Source organism: Centruroides sculpturatus, unplaced genomic scaffold (genome assembly GCF_000671375.1).
Source record: "Centruroides sculpturatus isolate CEXI.00-Female unplaced genomic scaffold, Cexi_2.0 scaffold1275, whole genome shotgun sequence".
In the NCBI taxonomy this organism is placed as follows: domain Eukaryota; kingdom Metazoa; phylum Arthropoda; class Arachnida; order Scorpiones; family Buthidae; genus Centruroides; species Centruroides sculpturatus.
Genome location: NW_019385470.1, coordinates 38,351 through 56,191, shown reverse-complemented (window position 1 = coordinate 56,191; position 17,841 = coordinate 38,351). Strand labels below are relative to the sequence as shown.

The 17,841-nt window shown below is 28.4% G+C and overlaps 1 protein-coding gene across 1 annotated transcript; it reads right to left on the bottom strand.

Annotated features, from left to right (window-relative positions):
* Positions 1 to 1,107: 1,107 nt before the first annotated feature.
* Positions 1,108 to 15,569, bottom strand: LOC111639286 (doublesex- and mab-3-related transcription factor A2-like). Its single transcript, XM_023385129.1, has 3 exons — positions 15,504 to 15,569; positions 14,640 to 15,065; positions 1,108 to 2,078 (listed from the first exon to the last, which is right to left on the bottom strand). Exons 2-3 carry the CDS (start codon positions 14,986 to 14,988, stop codon positions 1,222 to 1,224), a joined length of 1,206 nt encoding a protein of 401 aa, XP_023240897.1. The 5' UTR covers positions 14,989 to 15,065; positions 15,504 to 15,569; the 3' UTR covers positions 1,108 to 1,221.
* Between the last annotated feature and the right edge of the window lie 2,272 nt (positions 15,570 to 17,841).

Below are 17,841 nucleotides of genomic sequence, written 5' to 3'. Positions count from 1 at the left end.
TCATTTCCCTCAATTTAAACGCCATTATGTGTTGAAATAAGTCCTTTAGTATCTTAAAGTTATAGAAATTAATAGAAATACCGGTGTATATATAATAAATAATAGAAAAATCTGTGTGTCTTATAGACCGCGAGACTTAAGAACGTCGTGACGACAGAGAATGCATCAGGTTCGAATAGAAGAAGAAGAAAATGTGTAGTGAATGAATGGGCAGATGGGCCTCATATCTTGTACCATCTGTCTGTGGCTAAGTAGCGTTCCTTGTAACTGTAGGAACCCGATCTCTTCTACTCGACACATTGTTGACTTTGTTCTGTTTGTCTCAATCCCGACGTGACAACTTCACTTTACAGTCGATGAAACACCCATTAGTGGGTCATTCAATATCAGCTTTTATATAACAGCCGACACTTTTTTCCCTGTACACAAAAAAAAATTGACTTTCCACCATAAATTTGTTTGTCCGATTGATTACAATAGCTTCGTATGTGGCCTTTGTTAAGTGTGTACGATTTACAATTGGTACAGCAACATTTTATCATTACACTCAATGCTTAAAAGTATATAAATAGTATTATCAGGTGGCCCGTGTGCTCATGTTTACATTATGTATGTGCTAACGTGTTGGGCATTTATGGTTCTTTAACACGAGACTTCATCTAGTTTAATGGGAATGTCATTAAACATTTTTATTAACGATGCAAAATCTTACAATTTTGTTCCTTTCTCGAACCTGTATTTGAAAATTATAATCAATTATTTATTTATTTATTTATTTTTATAAAAATATTAAATTTCCATTATTCGTGAAATTATTTTTTATTTAAATGCTTTATTTTACTTTTTATTTAAAAATTGGATCAAATATTTGCATATACGGAAAGAAAATAGTAAAATTTTGATTTAAAGCTATAAAATTCAATAAAAATGTAGAATAATTTCATGTTATACAGGTTGGAAATGAGTGCAAATATATGCAGGATTTTGCTTCAATGCTTACTTAGATACAAAATTGAAAATCTATAATTTTTGTCTTACCTTCGTGTTTCGGTGGAATAGATGTTAAAATTCAAAATGTGAGAATATTATTTAAAATCTGAGCTCTATTTTTTTTTAAACATTTAACAGCAATGACATTATTGAGCGACACAAAACAGTGTAGACCACAAACAGTCGCAAAATAACAACGTTTGTTTCGAATTTTTTTTTGTGTGTGTGTTTTTAATTTTTTTCTGTTCTTGTTTGTGTTGTTTGCCAGGATCTTTCGGACAGATCTACAGCTTCTTGTATTCTGCTGTCTATTTTACTGGGTGAAGGGACATCCGGGCTAGATGCTTCTGTAAAATCTGCTGAAGAAGTTTGTTCTGTTGTTCCATCGGGGACTATGGCCAAACGGCAATGGACGCAACCGGGTGGACAACTCTGATAAGGTTGAAGAAGGAGGGCACTTCCACCCAGTGTGTAGGCCCCAGGGAATGGCACAGATGTATAACTGGGAAACCCAGGTGCAACATTATCCGGCAACCTCGGAACCGATGTCAACAGTGCGGTCGAACGAGCCAAAAATCCTCCATCCCCCAGTTCGGTCATCAAAGAATCTAATCCGACCGGAGCGGGTTGAGACATGGAGTGCATATTGCTAGATCCGATGAAAGATGGGCTTTGATGAGCAGCGGGTGGAGCAAATGCCGATTTGACTGAACCTAGAGTCAACCGAATGGGTTCTCTGTTATCTGACGTATTGAAGGTATGCGTGACTGTCGGACCGGGTTGTTGACGTAGCAACAAAGCATCATTGGCAGATAGAAAGTGTTCTATCGTCTTGACCAAGTCGCCGTTGCACCCTTGAAGCACCAATTCTAGAACAGTTCGTTTCTGAGTTGGAAATATCCGACTAAGTATCTCTAGCGGGCTAAGTCTTCCTGGTCTGAAATCAGCAGGAGTCGAAGCTTCTGCCGAAGAGGGATTCTTCTTATTATTATTGTTAGTGTTTGTAGGTTTTGGTTTAGGTTTATTCTGTCCTACTTCTATTGAAGAAGTTGTGGTAGGTTCTGGTGCGCATCTCGGATTAGTCGAATCTGAAAGAGTAAAATATCGAATTAACGAAGCATAAGAGAAGTTTTTCGTTATAAAATTAATTTCTACATTAAAAGTTTTAATTGAAAACATCATTTATCAGTAAATTATTTTTGCTATTACTTTACACGCAGATTAATCCTAAAATCAGTGACAATTCGTAATCTGGATGTAATTTTTAAACTCACTATAGTATACCAATTTGCCTTACACGCTGACTATAAAGTTTATAGTGATTAGTTTATTAGTTAAACATACTTAGACTTATCAATATATTTACAGTTTTAAGATATAAAATCATACTTATTGTAGGCCAAGCTATAGATTTATAAACCTTTACAAAATCCTTAGAATTAAATAAGTAACGAACCTAGTAAAATTTATTATTTATTTAGTTCTAGAAATTTTGGCAAAGCTTTATAATCCATGAAAAAAGCATTATCATGTAATGTAACGAGCCTGTGATAAATTTTGAACTCTTATTAAATCTTTGAAGCATGCAGTAATTGAATGGAACTAATAATAATATTTAATCTTAGGTTTTATAGTTACAGGGCCTATATTCTTGTATATAAATCTACGTTATATTGAATACATTTCACGTAATTATAGATAAAATAATGTTTCGAAAATATAACTTTACTACTTTATACCCTCTATGTAAGAACATTAGATCTAACGGGTTAGTATCCATTAACGAATTTTAAATTAGTTAAATTAGTTTAACTATGAAAGGCTCTGGATAAATTCAAGTCAAAATTGCTTAAATTATAAGTTTATTTTACTTGGAACAAATGAAATTTATTCCATTTAATAGGCTTAAGATGCTGATGAACCACAAATTTAATCCTGAATGATCAAATTGATTATATGTACACAGAAAATTTCAATATTTTATATTAATAATTCAATTTTTTAAATTTAACGAAGGTAGTTTAAATAAATGAATTAAAGTTTTTTTTTTCTATTAAAAATACATTTAAAAAATAAAGATTATTCCTACGGAATTTCGTTTATGGATAAACTCTTCGTGTGATTTTCGCTTAATTATTAAGGACATAAAAGGGATTGTTAATAAAAATCCATCTTAGTGTTTTCCTTTTTGTCCAAGTCCAATTTCCGAGTGTTGTTTGTGTAGGTCCATTTCTATTCTGTAGTCCAATCAGCGGATGACTGACAAATGGCTACTGTTGACCCACGGAAAGAGAATCCCACTAATAGAGGGTTTGAGTACATAGAGTAGTGGAATCCACGTGGATGACTAACATCCCTCTAGGCCCAGAACGTCCTAATTTCGACTCGGAGAAAGCCTTGTTCTCTCTGCTACACATAATCCAATCCGGTACAGGATATGTTTGCTAGATACTCGCTGTCTGGGGAGAACTCTTGATTGTAGTCGATATGAAGCCGACTTCTTTATCGAGATTTTCGATTTCTTTCTTCTCGACATGCTTTCCACCGGCGGCTGGTTTTATAAAAATATCTAAAAAAATTCACTTATCTATTGCCTGTTGCTGATTTTAAGATACCAAAAATCTATAGGAGAATTCCTTCTGTAGATTATAAGTTACTTGTTTATACAACAGATTACTCGGATTGATGTTTACATAAACAAATATAAAATTTGAAAATTTTAAATGGATATAAAACCAAGAGATGTAATACATAAATTTTTAACATTTTAAAATAAATTGTAAGGAAAAAATATTATTTTGACGCTTAACAATAATAGCACTCCTCAAGGAATTGCTTATAAAATATTTTTAAACATTTATTGTAAATTTAATTAAATTTTTTTTAATTATCTTAAAACCTTTTTTTCATTTAACTTAATTAAAACTATTTTAAAATTTAATTTTAAGATTTTATACTTACGAATTCCTTTCTGAATTTCGAAATGACTTTAGAATTAAATAATAAGAATTAAACATCGATATAAAATAGATTCGTTCTTACACTCGAGGCCTAAAAGAGGTGAAATGAAATCAAGTCTAATCACAAATATGGTGGATCATCACTCTCCGAAACGTATAAAAGTACACGAATAAAATAATTAAAAGTAGAGCTTTATAGTCTACATCACATTTTTATGAGAAAGATTAAATGGTCCTGCTGGCACGTGTTTGTACAAATAGGATCCAAGGTCTATTCATATAGCCTAAACGGTCTATCTAGGTTGTTTATATCATATAATTCTCTAATTTTCTAACTTAATTATTTATTTTGGCTTCCGTTTCGGTTAACAATTCATACATTTGAAATCAAAGCTTTAAATATTAGACGACAGTTACTAAATTATATCAAATTACATGCACTTGTAGCAAACATTGTCGACATTGTTTTCGAAAACTGTTATCGCTCACTATTACAGCGATTATACTGATAAAACTGTTGTTAGAATTGAGACAAATGATATAGATAAAAAGCATTAGTTTGTTAAAAGTCTTACTGGATAAATAATAATTTTATTATTTAAAACTGCTACCTACTGTACAGGATATTAGTTATGGAACTTTGGCCTATGGATAAGTTTGTAGAGATGAAGTTCAGAGATTTTTATGCTAATAATATATCACCATAAATAAATAGCCTAAATAAATAATATTTAAAGAAATAATAATAATTTAACTTAATATTTAAATGATTATCCTTCTTTCTAATTAACTAGAGCTGTTTTCTTTTATTAAGCTTCTTTTGTAGAAAAATTATTCCTTTATTAGTATTGGGCTGCAATTTGAAAAAATTGTAGACCTATAAATTTCTACCGTGTGTCTGTCCTTCTTTAATCTCGAGAACGAAGTTAGAAACATGAAGGTCAAGACTAGATATAGAAAGATTAGGGGCATGCGGTCCTAATTAATTACATAAGAACTTCCGATGCAAAGTAAATGTCACGTTATTTTAATCCAAAACTTTTCTCCTGAAAGGAGTTAGATGACTGGCACTACTCGATTGTTGACAGAAAAGTATGATGTACTGTACAGGGGGCAAGACACTACTAATTTGAGATGGCAAGCATATATTTTAAATAAAATAAATGAAAAATATGATTAAAAATTGCAGCCCGGCATTGTGACGATGCCACAATAAATAATTGCTCGTTATTATTAGAACAATGGACAGCACAGGAGACTGAAATGAGAACATGAACAAAGAAAAGATGTTCAGGAATTAATAAAGCTGGCTAAATGGAAACCAAAAATAAAAAGACTATCCAGAAAAGCGAAGAAAAGATTCAAAATACGCAATAGGCAAGGATGAGGATATATCTAGTTGCAACACAGGATAACTCTGAAGTGAAGAAGAATAACAAGATTATTATAAACACATAACTTAAAATAATCAACTTTTTTGCCAAAATTTAGTAATTTAATACTAGAATATTCTTTTAAAATTTGTCTACAAAAACACTATTCTTTTTGATAATTTCTTTCATTATAATGAAATATAAACGATCAAAATAGAATAATTAGGCCTAGAAGAGATAATTTCTTTCAAACTTTATACCATTTACTAAAATTTCTTTAAAATAAATCAATACATTCAGATTATAATTTATACTTTAAAACTATATAAATTATTTGATTCGAAAGCATTCAAATTCTGATTTATTTTATTTTATTTATGTTAATTTTCTAATTAATAAACATCATTATCTAAAATTCTATTATTAATTACAGTTAATATTTAATTTACAAGTTAATAATTTAATTTGCACGCATCCTATTAAAATATAACTACAAAAAATACTTTTAAGCAAAATTAAGTACGAATATTTATGTTTTATTGATATAATTTAATTTTTTTTAAGTGTAGAATTCGTAATTACAAAATTTCACTTCAAAGATGGCTTATAAATTTATCACGAAGATATAATTAAAATATAGCCATAACAGTTAAATTTTATATGAATTTTTTGGCATGGAACACCTCAATAATAAATAAATATTTGGATTAAAACGAAAAGGTCAAAGCATTTATCATAAAATTCGAAATAACGACGGAAGTTTAGTAGTTATAAATATGATTTTTCCCTATTTATAATTAGCAATTAATTAATTCTATAAATGATTATATATAGGCTTAGTCTCAAATATGGTACTGTTATTTTTTTTATACTCTTAGAGAGGGTCTCTCGTTCCTATTTTTCGGGATTTGTCCGATTTGGAACACTTCGTCTCGATCGGAAAATTTTCCCCTAAATATCCCATTTATTTATTCCTACTAAAAATATTACGATCTGAATTAAAAACAGTCAAATAAGAATTGTAGGCGGTAGGTGTATACCTACGCCACGTGTCCATACATGCGTACACTTTTAGTAATCTATGGCAGATTGTTAAAGGTGAACACCTTTAACAATCTGCCATAGATTACTAAAAGTGTACGCATGTATGGACACGTGGCGTAGGTATACACCTACCGCCTACAATTCTTATTTGACTGTTTTTAATTCAGATCGTANTACTGTACTATACACGTATGACTTGCTTATTTCAACTAAGTTTGTGTTGGAAATCCGGTTGCTTCCATTGTGGACATGAAAAATAAAGATCCTCTTGGTCCCGTAGAGCGGAAAAAGTAATAAATAAATAAATAAATGAAAGGTTGACTATTGCCATATTGTAACCATTGATCCGTCGTCGATGAGTACACAAAACTATCGACGATTTTGGAGCCGTCATTACACGGTCCAACATGCGTACACTTTTAGTAATCTATGGCAGATTGTTAAAGGTGAACACCTTTAACAATCTGCCATAGATTACTAAAAGTGTACGCATGTTGGACCGTGTAATGACGGCTCCAAAATCGTCGATAGTTTTGTGTACTCATCGACGACGGATCAATGGTTACAATATGGCAATAGTCAACCTTTCATTTATTTATTTATTTATTACTTTTTCCGCTCTACGGGACCAAGAGGATCTTTATTTTTCATGTCCACAATGGAAGCAACCGGATTTCCAACACAAACTTAGTTGAAATAAGCAAGTCATACGTGTACAGTACAGTACTATCGGTTCAAAAAATAATAAAAAATTATATTTAGTAATTAATAATTCAATAAAATTGATTTAATTAGAATTATTCACTTATTTTCCAGAATTTCTACTGCCTATCTAATGCTGGGTATTCATCAAATTTTACCTTACAATGTCTCCCATTTCTTGTTTTGAATCATCTTAGTTTGTTTTATTAAAGCGATATTTTTTACAATATGTTTTATATGTTACACTGTAATTAAAATTTACTATTTACATAAAAATTTTACGGATTTTTATCTTTCTAAACTCCAGATAAATGTAAAGTGTCGCCTATTACAAATATCATTATAACAAAATGCGATAAGGAAAGGAGTTTGTAAAGTTGAATAACGTTTTATATTAATTCAATCGTAATATATTAAAATATAGACTATTACAACGATATATTAAATGCCAGTTCAATATTTTTCTAATATAATCTAAGGCATAAATTGTACAGATTGAAGACACAATAAGCATAATAATTATAAAAACATAGGCCTAAGTATTTTTATATAATAAAAATAAAAAACAAATTTATATTTTAATCCTTAATTATTCATTTTTACATTTGTTTCCTCTTATAATAAAGTGACTAAATATATAGGATTAAGCAAGGTAGATTTTTATTTTTACTTCACGTTCCTCACTTGAAAGAATCCAGTTAAACTGTCAATATTGTAGATTGTTTCATAAATTCTGTTTATTTTATTTTTAATAATTTCAATAAAGAAAGTTTTAAAAATATGTTTTTAATTAATTAATTTAATGAATTTTGCTATTGATAAAAATTATAACTAGAATTCATAATTTTCCACAATTTAATCCATGTCACTAACTATATATATGTTTTAATAACTGATATATTATGATAATGATTAGCTTGTTTCTTAATTAATAAAGCATTAATTAAGAGAAATTATAGTCACTTCAATTGAAAATAAACTCTCTTAGAAGAAGAAAGGAGGCATTTTTGCAATTGGAAAGTGTTTATAAATGATTTTATTATGTTTTTACTAAATTCTATACAAGATTTAAAATTATAAAGATTAATAAATAATACAGAGAAATAAATTTATACAAAGTCATTTTGTATATTGAACCAAGTAATAGTTTAGAAGAAAAACTTGCATATAAATTAATATAACTTTTATAAATTTAGGTAATTAAATTATAATTAATAAAAAAAATTAGAAATGTTTTTTACAATATTTTTTCCTATAAATTTCATGAAGAATAACTGTTTTTAAATATCATTCACTGAATCTGCTAATGCTTAACAACGAAGCATAGGTGACCATAAATAGAATGTAAAATGTGAAATTTTCTTGTAAATAATTTATTAAAAATATATTATGTATTATATAAAATGATGTAATTGATGAAAATCTTTTTAAAATGCTGAAGAAAATAAAATTTTGCGAATTTTTAAAAATATTAACAATCAATTAATTGTTAAATGATGGTTTAAAACAAATAATGATAATAAATTTTTATTTTAATATTAATTAGAATATACTGTACTTTAAAAACACTAAAAAATATAGCCTATATACTTGATTTTTTGTATAAAAAAAAACATTTAGTTCAATTATACACTTGGATATAGAATGTTGGCTCAATTGTATGTTTGGCTCTTTGCATGACAAACACTTGGCTCAATTGTATACTTGATTCTTTGTATATAAAACATTAAGTTCAATTATACACTTGGATTATTGGATCTTTATATAAAAAACTGCTTGGCTCAATTATATATTTGGCTCATTGCATAAAAAAACACTTTGTTCAATTGTATAATTAGCTTCTCGAGCATATTAAAAAGGATATTTGGCTCAATTATTGCCAATATTGAAACATACAAGTAGGATGTAATTTCCACAAGAAAACAATAAAAAAGTTGATTTTATATTTAAAAAAAAACTCAAAATTTTGTATGTTATACTAAAATATATATTTAAAACACTGAAAACTAGAGGCTTAAATTTTATTATCTGTTATTAGACCCTTGACTGTTTTTAATATTTAATATTAAGCACAAAAATATAATTTATATGGCAAGTTTTATTTTTTAGAATTTGCAAGTAAATAAGTTATAAATAAATCAAAGATATTTACAGAGGATTTTTGAAGAACTTATAGAATTGCCAATTCATTTCCATAAGAATATCGGACAAACGTGAGCGTATTTTGAATGAAGAATAGGTTGAAAATATGAATTTATTGGATGTCCGATTCGAAACTGGACACCTGACGATCCTAAGATGATAAATATAACAATATAGATGATAATTTCCTCAAAATTAATTGTATTATTCTATATTAAAGGTTAATAACTTCAATATAATTTGATATCTTTATTTATAAAGCGCTTTATTTTGTCAAGTTCATATTTAAAATGCTCAAAGAACTAAGATTTTAGGAGTTTAAGATATGCATAATTTAAAAATTAAAAAGTTTATTTATTTTATATAATATTAAAAAATATATTAGATAATTGTTAGCAGATATTTTAAATATGTTCTCTGTTGTGAGCTGTATCTTTGGTTAAAATTTTTAAGGATGAAGATAGATGAATCATCTAGCTCAATATAGTATCAAATAATAAATAAGTTAACTTGGCTACGTTAAATAGTTTTGGATCTTTCAAAACATTCCAGTTCATAAATGCCAACTATTTACAGGCAATTTCTAATGATTGAACTTATATTNTTTATTAGATAAAAATATCAGGTGAGATATAGCTGAAAGGCTAGTTTATGTAGCCTTTATGTTAATATAGAAACGAAATATCGTGATGCCAAAGGCCATATTGAAAGCATTCATGTTTTAACTCTTCAATCAATAAAGATAAGTTTGAAGTGTCAAGTAGGATGTTATCAGAGAGCTTTAACCTCCGAAAGTACTGTTAGAAACAGTAGCGAAATATTGATACTTCTCAATCAAAGACAGTGACTGTATTGATATATTATTTAGTACTGTTACTATCGGGTAAATATTGAGTTAAATAAAAACAGTTTTATGTTCTAGAATTTATTTAAATACTCAAAAATCTGACTTGACATATAATATTTTCATCAGATGTAATATGCCGCTATAATAGCCTACTGATGTTATTTTGTTATATATTTTTAATAAATTATAATTTAATGACTTTTACTAATTTTCTAACTGATAAGTTACTATGTAATGTACTGTACAGTACTATACCTACCTGATTTATTCATAGATAAAGCTATTAAGATATGATTTTCCATTTTAAGAAACTTCTAACTTACGCTATTTGTTAACTGTAGGCTATCAGAATTGCCATTTTATTATGCAAATTTAGAAAAAGTTGTATAGAATTACTTTAAATTTCTGCTGTATAATATGCTGTAAGGATTGTAACGATAAGTTAATTCTATAACTTCTAGAATATTTAAAATGTTTCTCTTTCAGCAGAAACAATACAAAATTTTAATAATTTACCTTATATTATTTCAAAATATTTACATTATGACTTCATTCAAAATAGTGAAGAAAGAATGAAGTTATTTAGACTTATAAGAGCAAAATTTGATTATTGATGAATAGGCCTACTATTTATGCATAATTAAATCTGCAAAATGTCTGTACAAAGAGTTGTAATATTAAAACGATAGATTACGAGAGTCATTTTGGTCTACATAATCTAACATTGATTATTTAAAGCAGTCTTTTAGATGACAATCCCGTTTTAACATACCGGAAGAAAGTGACATTCCCAGGAATACGATTCGCTACTTCCTTGGGGTCGCGATCTACTGGTTGAGAAAAAAAGATGTAGGCAATATTGTCGGATACATGAAAAGCTCGCAAATGTAATTTGTTATATAAATTATATACTGCATAATTGGCGTAGAGCTAAACAATGTATCATTCTGTAAGTTTGTCATTAAGTGAATACTCCATTTAAGCTTATAAGTTATGCAGACTTTTAAATTTAGAAAGTGGAGCTTCCCAAGTTTAAATGGAGATGACGATACGTTAACTGGATAGAATATAATATTAGTCGATATGAATTAATTTAATTACATAATGTCTAAACTCTTAAGTATTGTTTCTATTTTAAAATTTAGATCTACTTTTAAATTCGATTAGCTTAAGGACCATAAAATAAGTTTATTTTAAATTGCTTCATTATGTTTTTAAAGTAATTTAAACGTGTCCTAAACAAAGTTTTATGCTAATTATTTATTTTTAAGATTAATTGTCTTGAAATGTCGAGAAAAAAAATGACAAGATGACATTTTTAATTTATTTAACGACAGAATAATGCCCCCGAATCCAGTCTAAAAGCAGCGTGTAAAGTTATTCGAGTCGATCTGAACTCCATTCTTTTATTCGTAAACTTTCAATCGTGTTAAATTTGAAAAGACATGAAAGAAACTTTCATCAGTAGTTTGCATGCAACGAAGTTGTGTGCGGAGAATAATGAAGATGTAGACAGAAGGAGGAGTCGTCGGGACCATGTTGCTGCTAACATTGGAGTTGTTTATCCGACCGTATCAGATAGAGCGTCTCAATTCGCATAAATTTACAAAATTAACGGTTGACGTAAGCTTTACTTGTCAGAATCGTAAATAGATTTTATCATTTACTGTGCTTGTGTCACGGAAAGATTGACCAGTTGGGCTTGACAGGTAATTTCATTGGCAAAGACCCTGATACCAGCATTCAACTGTGGACGGTGCACAAAGCATTTCTGCCGACTTGACTTCGTACAATACGGCAACAAGGCAAGCTTCTGATTTGGCACTGCTTCCGTTATTGAAGACTTTCATATGTTCACTGACAACTGATAGCGAGTTTTGTTGACGGGACAAAAAATCAAGGCGCTTCTCATAATTCCTCACCGTTCCGGTAATTATAAGATGCCGTTTATCTAAACATTTTAAATATTTTCTATTGAGTGATAGCCGTTATTCGCTAATCTCTATGTTTCTTTTCTCATTATGATCATCCTCTCCTCTTCTACAAGTATCTTAAAGGAGTAACTTGCCGTTCCGCAATTCTCCTATCATCTACAAGTTTATTATTATTGAAAATCGTTTACTTTAACTTAATAAGTGATAAAAACTAAACCTTTTCTACTAATCTTTGCATAATTTCTGTTACTTAATATTTTACGATGAGTGGGATGCTAAACTTTATACGGCACACATTAAGCTTTAAGCTATCTTCCAGTGTATAAATGGTCCAGCGGATCTTTAAATTATTTATATATTAATTTTCAAAATTGCTAACTAACAGTTTTACGTGTCTGAAACTATAGAATAATTATGATTAATTTGACTAAATGATTTAAAAATCATTCGGTCTAATTGCTTAGATTACTCATTATTTTAGGTGAATTAATTGAATTATGGATCTCAATAGTTTAAAAACTGAATTCTGAAATCCCGATGGTTGATTAACTCTTAATTATAATATTAATTATCNAAAAAGTTTATTTATTTTATATAATATTAAAAAATATATTAGATAATTGTTAGCAGATATTTTAAATATGTTCTCTGTTGTGAGCTGTATCTTTGGTTAAAATTTTTAAGGATGAAGATAGATGAATCATCTAGCTCAATATAGTATCAAATAATAAATAAGTTAACTTGGCTACGTTAAATAGTTTTGGATCTTTCAAAACATTCCAGTTCATAAATGCCAACTATTTACAGGCAATTTCTAATGATTGAACTTATATTTTTATTTTTATATTTTTTTATTTAATAAACTATAAATTTATATTAAAAGTAAATTCATTTATCTCTCAAATTCTAATAAATTAATCAAATGATTACAATCGATATTTATGATAATACCTAAGTAAGTATAGAGTAGGTTGCAATTTACATTAGCTCTGATCTATGTTATAATTTATATTTTGTTAAATTTTCTAATTAAAAAACATGAAAAGTTATATTATATCAAAAATATCTTTAGGCCTACTATTAAAATTATATTTTTCACCATGTTTTAGGATCTAACTCAGTAAAGGCTAATGTTACCTGTGCTAGAATAATATATTTTAAAATAAAATTAAGCTACTGTACTTGATTTATTAAATATACAAAGACGGTTAATAACTTTAGAAAGTAATCGAATTTTCGAAATTAAATATTAAATTTATTCATTTATAATTTATTTTTTAAACTTAGAAATCTTTGAAATTTATTTTGCATATAATTTCAATAGTAGATAAGCCACTATCGACAAAACATATTCGCACCACGACTCTTGTCATAACAAAATTTAAGTGAGGATTATCAAATACATTCAATAGCCTTAAGGAAATCTGCTATTCTTCTATATTAATTATTCTGATAACATTTTAAAAATGAATTTTTAAGAAGTCATCATAAGCATCCATTTACACTTATTTACGTATAAAACCAGTTAGTCTAGTTTGATTACTGAACAAAGATTCAGACTTTTAGCTATTAACCTAATAAAATAAGTTAAGATCTTTTACTAATGATTAATAATAAACTATTTTTAGAAGTCCTTTCTTCATCACTCTGATGTTTTTTCATCGTAAATAGGCCTACGCACAATTATTAGCCTCGTATATTTTATTTTTCTAATAATTTTTATTATTATTATTTTATTTTATGTGCTCGCCAGTGGCCGTTGTTCAGAGGTTTGATTGTATATAACTAGTTTTATTAGCTGCTGATTGTTTTTAGGATTAAGATTTACTCATTTTTTAATGTTTTCCATATAAACTATAAGCTCTGGATTTACGTAGAAAGATATTATAAATATAGTCTATAGTATCCAATTAAAGTAATTAGGCCTAAATATAAGATGAAGTACGAGTTAGAAGAAGAGATAGTGTCTAAATTCAGGCCAGATAGAGAGGATGTGCCATTTTGTCAAACCTTAGTTTCAGGGGAGCAAAAAATTTAGTTTTTCTTTCTTTTTAATATAAAACACAATAAGAAAGTGATAAACATGAAAATTTCTTTTGGTAAGTGATAGAAAAAGTTAATTTTTATTTGTTTTATTCATATATTTTTATAGCTTTACTGAGAGGAGTGAGGCCTACATTTATAAGGAGTTTGCTCCAGATTCTATCATAAGGTCGTTTGTCTCCGGCCTCACATTTATATGTGTTTTAATAAAATCTGTGACAAATTAATCGTTCCATTGCATTTATTATGTATTAAGAACTTTTTAAATTAAATTTTATTATTTAAAAAAATACAATACAATATTTTTATCGTTTATATTAATATTTAAATATACTGGAACCCATATTTCTCTTTATTTGTGAGAGGTTCTGTCTCTAATAATTATTATTATTATTATTATCAAATATCTTACCTCTANACTTTTAGCTATTAACCTAATAAAATAAGTTAAGATCTTTTACTAATGATTAATAATAAACTATTTTTAGAAGTCCTTTCTTCATCACTCTGATGTTTTTTCATCGTAAATAGGCCTACGCACAATTATTAGCCTCGTATATTTTATTTTTCTAATAATTATTATTATTATTATCAAATATCTTACCTCTATCGCTGTCGCTGTCTCTATCTTCTGGATCGGTGATGGCCATCCCGAATATAGGTCCCGGAGGAAGATACGAGATTGAAGTACCAGTGGCTACAGCTCTTAACCCCATAGCTATAGCATCTTCGGCTGCTTGTTGCCTCTTCAAAGCTACTTGTGCAGCCATAATTCGTTGCCTCTCTGCTATAAGATTGCATTTAGCACACGTACATTCTCGGAATCGACAGTGTCGTTTGTGTCCTTTCAGCCAGGAGATTACGCCATGGTTCCTACATCTTGCACACTTGGGACGTCTCACTCCTCTCTCTCCTGATGGAGGAGAAGGTAACATCATCCCTGGAGAATTCATTTCTAGATTTGTTACTAATGCTTTAATTCTAGAGTGATTTACTCTTTTGATATGTTACTAGAGATATTCCTGAAGATCTGTAAGCATAAAACAGAGTTATAACCGCCTGGTTCTAGTCTTTAAATTGATTTTAGTTTTTAAGTTAGGTTATAAGCGATAATCGGAGAGAAAACTCTGGTTAAAATTATTAAATTTTAAAGTATAAACTAAGTAAAACAATCGTAAATTAATCTGTGCACGGAGAGAAATTTCTTTATGTAAAATTCTATAAATTTTGCATATATTTACGAAATATTAACGAAGAAAACATTTAAAAACACGATGCAAGCTAGAATATATGTTTAATAAGTTGTACGAGTTATTAAAACGCGTGTAACTTAAGTAAAACGCTTATGAGACGGAAGAAATGAATGCGATAATTTAGTATTTTATGATAATTTAAACAATATTAACAAAGAATGAAGATTAATGTACAATTAACGAAAATAATAACATGAAAAGGCGATAAATCCTACCTTGTATCGTGATCTTGACAAATTGTTAAAAGCTTTCTAACAGATGCAGCGTATGTAGCAGGCTGACATCAAAAATGAAACATTCAACCGCTGATTGGTAGATGCTAGAAGAGCCTGCATCAGTGGGAGGTTTCTCTTCTCTGATTGGTGTAAAAGCATCTGTCCAACTGCTTACTCCAATAGGATGAAGTTACATCGGATCCTCTACGCAACCTCTTACAAGGGTCATTAGAAGCTATACCTCTGCCGAAAAGGTCTGCTTTTTTTGTATTTACTTCCGAATTTTTAAACAAAATCGACAACGCTGTACATTTTTTTTTTCGTAAATGTTTGTTAAATTTTTCATTTTGACCTCTTTAAATGAGGTTAATCTGTAAGAAGGATACATCCTGTATTTGGACATGATTTGCCCTATCAAATATCTCTGGGAAACATATTCTATGGACCACCCGTAGGCCTTCTACTGCCATCTTGTTACCAAACGATATTATTTCGTACTTTGGTTATTCATTTTTGATTATTTCTATAATAAAATTATGCCGAATTCTATCTGATTTAATACGTGTATTTATAAATATATTATAGTGAAANAAATATAACTACAAAAAATACTTTTAAGCAAAATTAAGTACGAATATTTATGTTTTATTGATATAATTTAATTTTTTTTAAGTGTAGAATTCGTAATTACAAAATTTCACTTCAAAGATGGCTTATAAATTTATCACGAAGATATAATTAAAATATAGCCATAACAGTTAAATTTTATATGAATTTTTTGGCATGGAACACCTCAATAATAAATAAATATTTGGATTAAAACGAAAAGGTCAAAGCATTTATCATAAAATTCGAAATAACGACGGAAGTTTAGTAGTTATAAATATGATTTTTCCCTATTTATAATTAGCAATTAATTAATTCTATAAATGATTATATATAGGCTTAGTCTCAAATATGGTACTGTTATTTTTTTTATACTCTTAGAGAGGGTCTCTCGTTCCTATTTTTCGGGATTTGTCCGATTTGGAACACTTCGTCTCGATCGGAAAATTTTCCCCTAAATATCCCATTTATTTATTCCTACTAAAAATATTACGATCTGAATTAAAAACAGTCAAATAAGAATTGTAGGCGGTAGGTGTATACCTACGCCACGTGTCCATACATGCGTACACTTTTAGTAATCTATGGCAGATTGTTAAAGGTGAACACCTTTAACAATCTGCCATAGATTACTAAAAGTGTACGCATGTTGGACCGTGTAATGACGGCTCCAAAATCGTCGATAGTTTTGTGTACTCATCGACGACGGATCAATGGTTACAATATGGCAATAGTCAACCTTTCATTTATTTATTTATTTATTACTTTTTCCGCTCTACGGGACCAAGAGGATCTTTATTTTTCATGTCCACAATGGAAGCAACCGGATTTCCAACACAAACTTAGTTGAAATAAGCAAGTCATACGTGTACAGTACAGTACTATCGGTTCAAAAAATAATAAAAAATTATATTTAGTAATTAATAATTCAATAAAATTGATTTAATTAGAATTATTCACTTATTTTCCAGAATTTCTACTGCCTATCTAATGCTGGGTATTCATCAAATTTTACCTTACAATGTCTCCCATTTCTTGTTTTGAATCATCTTAGTTTGTTTTATTAAAGCGATATTTTTTACAATATGTTTTATATGTTACACTGTAATTAAAATTTACTATTTACATAAAAATTTTACGGATTTTTATCTTTCTAAACTCCAGATAAATGTAAAGTGTCGCCTATTACAAATATCATTATAACAAAATGCGATAAGGAAAGGAGTTTGTAAAGTTGAATAACGTTTTATATTAATTCAATCGTAATATATTAAAATATAGACTATTACAACGATATATTAAATGCCAGTTCAATATTTTTCTAATATAATCTAAGGCATAAATTGTACAGATTGAAGACACAATAAGCATAATAATTATAAAAACATAGGCCTAAGTATTTTTATATAATAAAAATAAAAAACAAATTTATATTTTAATCCTTAATTATTCATTTTTACATTTGTTTCCTCTTATAATAAAGTGACTAAATATATAGGATTAAGCAAGGTAGATTTTTATTTTTACTTCACGTTCCTCACTTGAAAGAATCCAGTTAAACTGTCAATATTGTAGATTGTTTCATAAATTCTGTTTATTTTATTTTTAATAATTTCAATAAAGAAAGTTTTAAAAATATGTTTTTAATTAATTAATTTAATGAATTTTGCTATTGATAAAAATTATAACTAGAATTCATAATTTTCCACAATTTAATCCATGTCACTAACTA

Excerpts from the sequence above, each read along its gene's own strand:
- LOC111639286 (XM_023385129.1), bottom strand. The coding sequence starts at position 14,988 with ATGAATTCTCCAGGGATGATGTTACCTTCTCCTCCATCAGGAGAGAGA. Across the intron at positions 2,079-14,639 it reads AGACAGCGACAGCGATAGAG|ATTCGACTAATCCGAGATGC; the intron begins GTAAGATATTTG and ends TTACTCTTTCAG.